Source organism: Microchirus variegatus (genome assembly GCF_963457635.1).
Source record: "Microchirus variegatus genome assembly, chromosome: 15".
In the NCBI taxonomy this organism is placed as follows: Eukaryota; Metazoa; Chordata; class Actinopteri; order Pleuronectiformes; family Soleidae; genus Microchirus; species Microchirus variegatus.
In genome coordinates, this window is record NC_139816.1 from 13,407,654 (window position 1) to 13,420,734 (window position 13,081).

The following is a 13,081-nucleotide window of genomic DNA, read 5'->3' on the forward strand; positions in this document are numbered from 1 at the left end:
CAAATAAATTCTTTTTAACACAAATCTATCACACGGGGGCCTTGTGCTTTTACCTCTGCCATCGCTGCTCCTTCACAGTCACATATGAAACGTTCAAACTTGCAGGAAGTACCTTTGTCTCTCTTGCTTTCTTGCTTCATCTCTCTTTGTCATTCATGCAACTGTTACTGCAGTTGCACAAGATGCACTTCTCCCCCTATATCACCCTGCTCCCATTCACAGTGTGTGTGTGTGTTAGTGTGTGTGTGTGTGTGTGTGTGTGTGTGTGTGTGTGTGTGTGTGTGTGTGTGTGTGTGTGTGTGTGTGTGTGCACAGAGTAGGACTTTCATTTCCCTATGCTGATACAGTACTGCACTGTACCCAGTGTGCCAGAAACAGCAGCGAGATAATGACATCCTATACCGGAGGCTGTAATTAGACTGCACTGGAGTGCTCAACAGAGAGAGAGAGTTGGGGGGGGGGGGGGGGGGGTATCGAGAGGAGGAGAGAGGAAGACAGAAAATGGGAAATATACATTTATGAAAGCATTTTATTGAAGATCTGAATGTGTAGTGACAGAGTTTATGGGTGCGATGGCAGATGGCAGAGGGACAGGAAACGAGAGACTGAGTGAAAGATGTACCTGGAAGTAAGCAGTAATGACCATGTGTTCTTGCCAGAAGTGACAGCACTGCACCAGCTTTAATGCCATAATGTGATTGCTTTACACTTCCGTGTTTCATTTTAATTCATTTAATTTTGGATATATATATAAATAGATTTCTCAAAGATAAAAAGAATTAGATTACACCAGTATCCAGTAAATTACATTTAAATACTTACGTACAGTAAAAATAAAGACATAGTGCATGTAAAAGGATAAAAGTGAAAACTCATCAGCTGCTCACTGTTTTCTCAATAACATTCCCTCTTATTGGTATTTCTGTTTAGACATCTGTCTAAAAACCAGCCGATAGGTGTTACGTGTCTCATTTTGACTCATAATGGTCGCTGATTTCCACAGACGTCATTTGTGTCTGTTTTTACACAGTCTGGATTTTTCCACCGCGCCTGCCTGCGCTTGTCTGACACCTTCTGTGTCTTTTCATGGAGATAATGGCCAAAATACGGACATTCACTCTGGCCCCGTAATAAACAAGCGCGACCGCTGTTACCGAGCACTTTTAAAAGCACAGTGAGAACATATTGTTCACCCATCAGTGATGGATTCTGTGCCATTATCAGGTGCTGCAGGATCAATGTAGAGACAGCCTATTTTTCTTGCTGCAGCCAATCTCGTGCCTTACAAATTGTTGATTGTATCTATCTGAACCATTGTCGTCATTGGTCTTTGTCATGTGGCATTTGTCTTCATCACTGGTCAGTTGGAAGACTTCAGCAAAGTAAAAACTTAAAAGACCTTTATTTATTTTTTTTAATGGTCTATTTCTCAGACGGTGAATGATGCCATCTTTATCGCATATCTAGTCGCTGGCTGCAAGGCATTGCTTCAGTGAACGGAGAGAAATGAGCAGAGCAGGGTTATCTCGTCTCGTTTTTTTTAAAGTTTACTTTTTATCAACCCCAAAAAAATTGAACAACACGTTGCGGATGGTGTTGACTTAATGCAAGCTGTCAAGATGTTTATGTCCAGCAACGCTTGACATACATACAGAGAAATGTTAGCAAGGTTAGTTCTGACCAGGACTCTACATACTCCACGAGAGTACTCAATTACAGAACTGCTGGGAAGTTCATAAAGGGAATGACAACATTCCCACATTAATCACACCCACTTCAAATGCCTGGCCAATCAAACAATAGTTGTCGGACACCATATATTAAAAAAGTTCTGCTCAAATGAGCTGCAAGAACTACCCAAACAAGGTTAGAGATGACAAATGTATCTGTTCTGTGGAATATGTACATGCCTTAAAGGTCCCATATTATGCAAAATCCACTTTTTAATCATTTAAATCCTTATATTTGGGACTCTGGAGGTCCTGTCAGTTGACTTTCGCAGCTTTGTCAGTAAAACACAGGAGAGTACTGGCGAGGACAATGTATCCGAAAAACCGGAAGTCTCTCTATCTACCGAAAAATTCTATTGTTGGCTCCACAGTGCAGCACAGAGTCCTACACAAACTTCCACCCTCAGAGGATTTATCTGTCCAGTGTACACTCTAAATATGACGGCAATGTGCCTGCTAGAGCCTGCAAATTATCACTTTTCCAAATGCTAACTGTTGTTAGCTCCCAGTAGCCTCTGTGACTGATGTCATTTCCTGTCCTCTAAGGTTTCCGTTATTTACAGGGTGATTGAACTGCTGTGGTGCTTCATCCTTATGGTTTTTTGACCAAAGCATGTCACAGACATGTTCATTAGGACATCAGGGAACTAGTTTAACTTGGAGAAATAGGGTATGAGACCTTTAATGTCATCAGGCCTTGAAATAACATCAGCATCATCAGTCTCCTCCTGAAATCAGATGATGTTTCCCGACCAACAAACATTAAGTCAGAGCTTCTCATCAATTTATTTGCAAACTTGCGAGACAAAGAAAAATGATGAAAGACTAAATAGTAAGATGTTAATGCAGTTGTTATACATTGTAAAAGGTTGACTAAGACTTTCATGAGTCAAAACTGACCATTTATGACCGAACATATAATATCAAGTGACACTGCTGCATGTATGTACTTCTAAATGTGTCACATGCAGCTCGGTAATTCTCACCATGTTCCTCACTCGAAGCCCTTTAGTTAATGTAACATCTCCGCTCATGGACAACGTTTCCTCATTAGCACCAAACCAATGATAGATTGTGAATATCAGAGACATCACCAGGGTTCATGCTCAGAAGACCATACTGCATATGTCTGTACACCTGCACCCACAGTCAGTTATGATGGTCACACTGGGGGATTATATTCTTTAATGATGGTAAGTTTGTTGCTTTCATCAGCCATTAGCACCAAATGAAGTCTATTAAAAATTGAATGCTTTATCAACAATGTTTTGTATTTGTAATTAGTCTCCCCTGAGTGAACTCACTTTTATTGGTTACAGACCGCTGCGTTTAATGCGTTCTTTTTGCGGAGGGTACAAAACTTCACGTCTAATTTGGCTGCTACTAGCTGACAATGAAATGACTGGGCAAAGTGTCCCTAATTAACATGCTTATTGGTACTTTTTCCAATTATTTGCCTCTTGAACACATGCAAAAAATGCATTCAAACTTGGCTGAGAGCACCTATAGCCATAAGCTTAACCTTGAACTGTGACCTTTACAATCATACATTTAATCTTTGGTAATGTGTCATATAGGGTGGGGTCATTTTCACGTGCCATTGTCCACTCATAACAACTAATTTTCTATATTTTGTATATGTATATACTTTAGACTAAACTTTGAAGATTTGCGCCTGAACATTACTAGATGCCCACATACACTGGTCTCCACGTGGAAAAAGGGTGGTTTAAGGGTCTAGTCGAATGTTTTCTGTGTCTTTTTTCAACTGAGTTAAATTTAATGATGAACTAAACATTCCCAAATATGCACAAACACAATTTTCAAACCAACTTCACCATGAATTAAAAGCTGCTGAATAAACAGTACTTATATATGATCAAATTATGCTCAGTAATGGCAATGATAATCACGGCAATTGCATTTTTTTTTTATTGAACATTGTTTCTGTTGTTATTGCTTCTATTTATATGACTAGAAAACGTGCTCAAGAGAGCAAGGAATGGCTTTGAGACCTAATAAACACTGTTGCGTTTGCTAATTCAACAACACTCTAAAGCTGAATGTAATTATTCACAGTGACTTATTAATGTTATAAATGTACTAAGTTAGAAGACGACACTAGAGATGTAGTGAACAGTGAACCTCGAAACCTAAAAAGAACCTTAAAAAATGCATTTCTACACCCTATTTCCATCTAATTTGCTTGAAATATAGCAGTTAATAACTGTTAAGTGCTATAAACACTTTACTTACAAAAGGGCTTTCATGGTCTCATTTCATTACTGGTGTTGAAATATTTAAATTGTTGGGTTTCTCTGCCCTGCATGATGTTGTCTATGTACAGGGCCTTGAGATGATGTATGTTGTGATTTGGCGCTGTACACGTAAAATTAAATTGAATTGCATTGATCATTAAGGCATGTTCCGTCAGTTCTTAAATACTTAAATACCCACAATCTCGAGCTTTCTGTCATACTTAAAGTATAAGTACTTAAATCCATGCAATATTGAAGAGACTACACAGCACTCCCCAGTGACATCTGATAGTAAATGTCCTGAAAGCCTCCTCCATCTTCCAGCTCCGTCTGCAGGGATTAAGACATTAATACAACTACAAGGCCATGCATTCTACTGTATGTACAGCAGAAATTAATGTAAGAAATGGCACATATTCCAATTGTGTCCATGGTACATGCAGTACTGTATCTAGCTTTGTATTGTGAGGCCACCAGTGACATTGGGTAGTATCTAATTCCACTCACAGTCTTGTGACAAAGCCAATTTAGCCAACAGGGTGTCAGAATAAGTCAGAATTTGTCAGATGGAAGATTATTGACACCAGTATTAGACCTCAGTGGATTTTGGCTGGCTTGTTTTCCCCACTTCAGTCCATTTCACTTGTCATGTCGTAGAAGCCGAGTCGACAGTGTGTGGTCAATTATCATGCTCCGTCTGCAGCTTTTGTCTTTGGGCGTCACGGTTCGGGAGTGGCCCCGCCGCTCATTAACGGTAATGATGGCGAGTGCCGCGTGCAGCCGACCAGAACCATAGCTGTGATCAGGTGATCTCAGCCTGATAAATGAGTGACAGGCTGTAGGGGAGGCAACTGGGAAACTGCTGTGACGGGTCAAAGTGAACAGCAAGGTGTATTTTTTGAGGAAGAGGGGATTGTTAGGCTAATGAAATAGTGTATTTGTCATCGTTCGAAAGTCTTTGTTGTACATAGTATAACAGTTATTCGAATTACAAAGAAACTTTGACTCGTAGTGCCTGACGGTTTTTTTTTTTTCCTGCACATCCAACGCATGAGGCAAAATGTCTCACGTGTTCTTTCATGTTTAATAAGAGTGTAGGCTTTTGTATTACATGTTATCTTGATGGATATGGATAATACGTGTGGAGTTAATAGACTCCGTCTGATTCTGACTTTTCATTTGATATGTGAATGTAATGACTTTGAATAAGCCGCAGTCTTATTTCATTAAAGCGCTGCTATGTCAGGCACTGGGATAATGAAAGAGATGCACAGGTTATAATATGAAAAAAACTGATTTTTTTTCCTCAGGATTTCTTCCTCTCCTTTGTTTGGTCCCTATGTTATCACATCCTTAAAATTCTCCTGACTTAATCTCCATTTTTGCTCTTTGTGTTCCCTCTCCTCTCTGCTCCCTGCATGCACCGGACAGATCTACCTACGTTTTCTCGACTACGAGATGGCCAATTCCAATGAGTGCAAGCGCAACTTTGTGGCGGTGTATGACGGCGGCAGGTATGACTTTCTGACTCTGACTGAATCTCTCATTTGAATGCGTCACACTGAGGCATAACAGTGTTTTCTGTCATTCATCTCATGATCACGATAAGAGCAGGTTGCTGCTCAGCAGTGCAGTATTGAAGTGAGAGAAGAAATACCGCTTTTGACAATTCCTTTGTATCTGTGTTACTTCGCAAACCTGCTGCGACTGCAAAAAAAAGAGAGAAAGTCTCAGTCTTTTCATCTAACATGCAAGAGGATTTCAAGAAAGCAAATCACTCAAATATTTCTGTAAAAGAATGAGCAGTTTCACTTCATAATGCAACTTTTACTTTTTGAAATGATGAAGTAAAGGTGCCAGTATTTGATATGTGAGAATATAATGGAACTACGATGCACTTGAAAACTAATCTGATGTGTTATCTTGATAAATGCAATATTCACTTGTGATCACAGGATAATTGACTTTTTGTTGAATCGTTATATGTCTTATTGAGATGCACATGACTCATGTGAGAAACAACACACATTTATCCATTTCCTCCTGTCTTGCCTCAGTTCGGTGGAAGACCTGAAGAGCAAGTTCTGCTCCACGGTGGCCAACGACATCATGCTGGTTTCCACGCTAGGTGTCATCCGCATGTGGGCGGACGAAGCCAGCCGTAAAAGTCGATTTCGCATCCTTTTCACAACCTACCAAGAACGTAAGAACCATCTCTGAAATGATGTCCACTCACACATAATATGCATACCCTTTTTATGATTCAGGTGTTTACTACAGCATGACTCATCTGATGAGATAAACCGATTGTCCCACTAATCAGGTGACAACACTGTGACAGCGATGAAGGGGGGCCCGAATAAAACAGAGCTAGTCTTCAGGGGCAGGGCATTAAAAGAACATGGAGGCACAGTGACCACGTTTATGGGCAGCGATATCAGATGCTGTTCATTGAAAAGGTGCTGTCGGACTTTTCCCATTTAGTTTTATGACCATTTAAACTGCACCAAAGTAGGAAACCAGGGAACATGATTCATATTATATGGAATACTGCCTTTGGGTGATTTTGACATGACATTATCAGTGGATTTCAGCTCACATCTGCAGAGGCGCCACAGGTCGGACGTGTGCAGCGGTTGGGATTAAGCCAAGTTGAGCAAAAGCAGAGCCTTAGACAAAGTAATATGCAGCCACATTATGTTCATATTTATCTATTTTTAAACTGGATACCTTGGAAAACACATGCACATTATCCCTCGTTCTCATTCCCTCGCATCTCATTGATGGAGCTTGGTGTTTTGACAGAGGTTGCAGGGGGTATTTTTTGTATTAATGAGGTAAATGTAGAGGGTCAGAGGTTCATTATTGGTCTGCACAGATGGCATTGTGCTACAAGGCCTTTAAACAAAACACAGCTGCGCCACTGAACAGAGTGTGTGCAATGTTTGGAGCTTGAAGAGGAATCTCTCAAAAGCAAACGCAGTCGGAAATAAATAAAAAAAATTAAATAAAAAAGGATTAAACTACAAAAACTGAGATGTCGGTTTCTTTTTTACTCCTATTATTTAACTATTATTATACCAGGAAGTGAGTCAAATTGATAAGAATCCCTTTTACAAATGGCCCCCAAACCAAGTCATTGCATGTCTTTGGACTGCACCTTTGGTGTTATATGCAACTGAGTTAAATTAGCGTTTCTGATATCCCACCTTTCTCCCACATGAATGCATAATGATTAAATCCCGGTCAACTGACGGCCCTTATACAGAGCATTTATTTCAACATGTCAAAACTGGTGTGTACAGAATGTTCTCGTGAAAAGTTGAGAGGTTAGTGACTAGCATTTTCAGAACGGGTGACGGCAGCAGCAGCGGCGGATTTGTTTGTGTTGTGATGTCAGTGTCCCTTTTGTGAGGCCTTTTCACCAAGTGGAGCCAAGATGTGCTGTTGCTGGGGCAACGCTTCTGCCTAAGTCACTCAGGCGATCCCTAGCCAGACCTCAGCTTTCAGAGCAACATCAACCACTGCTCAGCAGCACTGCACCAAACCTGTCAAAACTGTCAATGAACCAGTGCGGAAGAGCAGACTCCGTAGACTCCGTAGTGTGCACTCTCGCCGTGTTTTCAGCTTTTAAAGAATTACGGAGAAATAGAAAACCGTGCTTTAAATTAGTACATGTTGAGTGTCTCAGCTGTTTCCTCATGCAGTCGCTTTTTTTTTTAGTACTTAGGAAAAATGAGTCTGAACCATATTAAATATACAAGGTCTAACACTAATCATCCACATTGTGTTTTTCCTTTGCATATTTCACTGAAAAATTCTATGTTTATACATGTATTTGATTTTGTTGACGCACAATATACAAACTATATTTGGCAATATTGCTGCTGCACTAAAAGCTAAGTAAAGTGTTTTAATGGCTTAAGTAAAGAAAATTTCCTTTTAACATTTATTTGATTAGGCTCTCAAAGGAAACAAACACACTCAAATATATTTCGCTACAACATGAATGTCTCTAAAGTGTTCCAATTTGAAGCATATAATGAAGAAGTAAAGCTGCCCATGGAATTCTAGTGAAAGTTAGACATTCAATAGAGAGAGAAACTCATAATCATCATCATAGTGATGTGATTGAAAGCTATGGGGGGAAAAAAGGGGACCTTGAATTAAATTAAAATGTGCGTGGATATTGGTAAATGTTCCATAATTCAACTCACCGAGTTAAAAGGAAGCCACTGCAAGCATGTTCTGTCTGTGCATGCTCAGCTACAGGTAAACTAAGTGGATTTGCTTGCAGGGCAGATTTTACAATAAGTGTTCCCTTGCCACAGCAGAGCCTAAGCCTTTTTACATTTCTTCACAGCAGCTGGTTCCCAGTGGGACCAGCAGCTTTTACAGGACCATTCATAGCTGCTGAATCCCAGTGGGAGAGATGTTCCCACATGCAAACATCCTTTTTTATATTGTTCTTGCTATTCACACCTGTTGGAACTACTAATCTTACACTGTTCTTTGTCTCTCTGTCTCTCGTTTTTTTGTGTGGAGACACTCATATTCCCTCGTCCCTTACTCGAAACGAAATGCCAAACCTTAACCGTTAACCAAAGTCTAACCTAAACCTATACCATACCTTATAACCAAGTCTTAACTCTCAAAAATTCCCTTTTAAATGCGCCATATGTAAGAATGTGGCCAAAAACAGTTACTACACTCAAAATACAGAAGTCTTTTAGGTTTCGTTTTCTCTGCCATTGTAGCTCCGACGTAACTGGCAGCCCGTGGTTGCTCGGCAGCTGAGACACTACTGCGGTAGGTGGCGCCACATGCCAAAACACGATTTCAAAACATAAACATGATTTGCAGTCCGCAAAATATTTTGGCTGTACTGTTGTTGTTGGTGAGTTCAGTTTGTTATATGAACATTATTCCTGAGTCTCTGTGACATATTAGGAGGATTTTATGGCCAGTTGCTTTAGATTTATTACATAATGCACCTTTAAGTTGTGAGGACCAGCCAAAATATCCTAACAAGATCAAAATGTCCTCACAAAGACAGGTTTGAATCAAAATCTGTCCTCACAGTCTACATGCACACACACACTTACACACAGGTTTGTGTAGCTATTTCTGTGAGGAGCCTTCATTTGTACAAACGCAATCCTTAAGCAAAGCCTTAAATAAATAGGTTCTGCCTCATTAGGTCTTAGTCTTTGGTCCCTATGAGGACTACTGTGTGTGTGTAGGACACTGCAGGGCAGGGAGATTATGTATTCCTTTGCCCCTTACCCTAACTTTAAACCTTTAACACTGAGCATATTGCGCAAGCGCACTTTGAATTACGATAATTACACGACAGTTTGTGCAACATATGGTTATTTCTGTCATTTCACTTGCACTGTTGCTGTATAATTTAATAATAGTAGCACTGGAAGCCAGCAAATCAGAAACTTTTTCACCAGAGGGCAATATTTGGAAAAATGCCTGTACACAAAGGGTTTGTTTCAGGTTTTTTAAAGGGTTAATTAACAATCCTTGTAGCTGAAATTTGTCTTTACACCGACAGAACGATTCGTGCACACACACACGTATATATATATATAAAATGTACCTTTGTCCGTTAAGAAGCATTGATGACCCTCATTAAATCCGACTGTGTGACATCTCAGTTGTCAGCATTGTTACGCCTCATCGACAGATACCTGTCTCTGGAGCTGCAGATGAGAATTTGCTCTGGCTCCACTAAACACATCACATCTCATTCCTGCAAAGCTTTTTAATTGTATGTTTGGAAGCTTTTGAGACCAACGGAGTGTAATAATGTTTGTTAACATGTGAATCTTTGCTATGACTTGGCTCAGATTACATCATTCCTACTGACTTATTAGCTCGGGTTGCTTTGGGATTGCTGTGTACTCGAGTGCATGGGAAGAAAATGAGGGTTTACCGAAATGTTTTTCAGAAAATTCCCAGTTAATAAATAGGTAAATATAAGTAATTGACACTATTATAGTTAATAATGACAATTAAGTACATTTGAAGAAAGGTGGTTTGTTTAAAGATGGACATATATGGAGAAAAAGAAGAGGTGAACTGCTCGATTGTGTTGAAGATGTGATGGGATGGGCTTATTCACCTATAGACTATAAGGATCTGATATGTCTGGATGTGGAGGAGCACAGGAAATTAGATATAGAAGCTATAGTGCTGGTCCACGCTGTGTTTTAAAACAAATAATGTTTCTATTTATTGGACATATTGCACAACAGCATATGTCACTGCTGGTGGATAAAGGGGAACAGGCAGAGTATGGGTTATTTTAGTGCCAATAAGAACAGATAAACTGACACTGACTTTCACCCATTATTAAATGTTAATTAAGTATGGCAGCACATTAAAATATCATATTGATGGAATGAGAGTGATCTCGGATGGATGGATGGATGTAATGCTGCAAACAGCACTGATAACACCTGCAAAGAAGTGGGAAACGACAGTGTCCCCGTCTTACAAACAAAACCAGACACAAAATAAATATAGAATGTTTATTTGAGCTGAGAATTTGATTGTAATCAAGCGTATCTTCAAGCACTTGACCGCAGACGCTCCTCTGCAGAGACACCCAGACTAGTTTCATCAGCCACTCATTTAGGAGTTAATTTATGCTTCCAGCACCAACTGTGCATGGTCAGTGTGAGCGAAAGGGGGCATTTTTATTACAAAGTCTTGTAATTAATTTCGCAGAAGATTAGTGTGAATTGTGCTCTTTTATAATGCCTGGTCTCACCCTGTGGTGTGTGGAAGGGACAGAATGGGCAGCAGTGGGCTCCATCTGGTGGTTGTTATCAAAATAACTATTGCAGTTATGGTATTTACAGTATGAGAGAAAGAGAGGGAGGGAGAAAAAAGTCTACAAACGCACACCATCAAGAGCCAACATGGCCCAGAGAAGGCTGGCAGAGGCCCAGGCAGGACAGGGTGGGACAAAGAGACATAGAGATAAGTCACTCTAATTTGGTGTGTCATTATTCACTTGGGACCAGGGCTGGGATGAAAACAGCCATACATCACGGTGGTAACACTGTCAAATAGTCTCCAGCTCTGCCATAACACTGGCACGCTCTTATAGAAGGTGGTGCCAGTGTTGCGTGAGGGGAGAGAGAAAGAAAAGGAAACGAATATCAGACATGCACAAAGAAGAAAGAGAGATAGAGGGATTGGAAGACAAGCTCCACCACCACCAAACTGCCATCAACAAGATAGAGACATCCATTACAGTCACCTCAGTGGCAAAACAGGTACACCTCGGGACATTTTGAACTTGGAAATGGTTTTAGAGTACTGTATGTTCTCTCTCCCCATAAGAGCACACAGAGTAAATGGTTAATTATAGAGTACATTTACATTAAATACATACAGTGCAGCACTTTCAAACAGTATTTAGTGGGAGTAATTATGTTCAATGCTACACTACTTTGTAGCTCTAGTTGAATCACTAATCACCTTCAAATGCTGCCGGCACTTTTATCTATTCATAATGCCACAATATAGTGCATATACAAAGATTTTAAATTGATACAGGCGTTTAACATTTAAGTATACTATATAGGCTGATTCCTATAAACGTATGCTTTTTTTTTGAGCAGTAGAGTTCACTTCTCGTGCTTCTTTGTGTTATAGAGTAAATAGTAATTATATGTTTCAGAAAGGTCGCACTGCAGGTGCATCATCATCATCATCATCATCATTATTATTATTATAACCTTTATTTATTGAGAAAAAAAAAAAGTTGACATTAAAAATCTCTTTTGCGCACACACAATTCATTCACATCCACAAGTTGTCTCTGCAAATGTTTGAAGAGGAGCATGAGGATGAAAATTCATGAAGAACAGATGTGTTCGTCGGGAACCGATCTGATTTGACAACCTGGCAACCACGAACTTCTCCTGAGCTGCAGTATGTGGCCTGGTCATTTGCTGCTTTTACGTTAACATTACTCAACAATGTATTAATCTTCCTCATAAATTAGAACCATGTAAGAAAGGGGGTTCAGAGAGAAGGTTGTACTCCCAATCAACAATCAATATGTATGGCCAGACCTTCTGTGTTAATTTGTTGTCTTTTTTTCCAGCTCCATGTGAAGCCGATGCCTTCTTCTGTCACAGCAACATGTGCATAAACAACACACTGGTGTGCAATGGCATGCAGAACTGTGTCTACCCCTGGGATGAGAACCAGTGTAAAGGTGAGATGTCACATTTCAGCTCATTTGTGCCAAAGTTGTGTTTTTGGGAGGAAGTCGTAGCACTGTGCAGGGACACAAGAGGAGACTACTGCTGTGTCTCAGCACTCGTAGTTCACTCTTGCAATATGTGGGCACACACACTGACATTTAGGACAACATGTTGTGCATTGCAAGTATCTGGATGGTGCACTCAGTCAAAAAGTGGAGTGTGAAACGCTGGGCGATTCTCAGTCTCAAGAGTTGCCAGTAAGTGCACAACAGCCCTTTTTGATCAGAGAAAACACTATCCTTTTTAAAATTCACAATCCAAATTTAGACATCTCTTATAACCTCACCCAAGAGGGTTATGTTTTTGCTTTGTCTGTTTGTGAGCAGCATAACTCAAGAAAGGTAAGAACACCTTTTGATGAATTGTACCAGGAATCCGTATACAAAAATGAGCAGCCTTGACAGAGACCATCCATTTCTTTCTGAAAGTTTCAGCACCATGGACAGCAGCAGAAATAATCAGCAACTACAACTGCATACTTGTTACGCTTTATGGGGTTTGAATGGCTGCACAATAGTATTTTAGATTGGTAATTGAATGATTTAAAAAGAAAGTAGATTTTGTCAAAATTGGGTTTATGTTATTATTGTTGCTGGTGTTAAGAATAGTCTTACACGTAGTTACTGTGGCCTCAACGGTGCCAGAACGGCATTAATTAACATGCATGTTGAGTTGTCCGTCAGTTGTTGAGGTTTCCATAGAAACAGTTGTTTTATGCATTGAGTTCATGTTGAAGGAGCTGTTTTTTCTCGGTTTGCTTAGGAAGCTCCATCTTCAAAACACTGAAACGCATCCTTTG

The 13,081-nt window shown here is 40.0% G+C and overlaps 1 protein-coding gene across 1 annotated transcript in view; it reads left to right on the forward strand.

The window, feature by feature from the left end:
* The window catches only part of neto1l (neuropilin (NRP) and tolloid (TLL)-like 1, like), a gene marked incomplete at both ends in the record, with an annotated part of 63,745 nt that overhangs the window by 47,356 nt on the left and 3,308 nt on the right, over positions 1–13,081 (forward strand). The window contains 3 exons of the mRNA XM_083901407.1: positions 5,420–5,502; positions 6,046–6,191; positions 12,120–12,233. Coding sequence (XP_083757533.1) covers positions 5,420–5,502; positions 6,046–6,191; positions 12,120–12,233 — 343 coding nt within the window. The remainder of the gene's footprint in view (positions 1–5,419; positions 5,503–6,045; positions 6,192–12,119; positions 12,234–13,081) is intronic.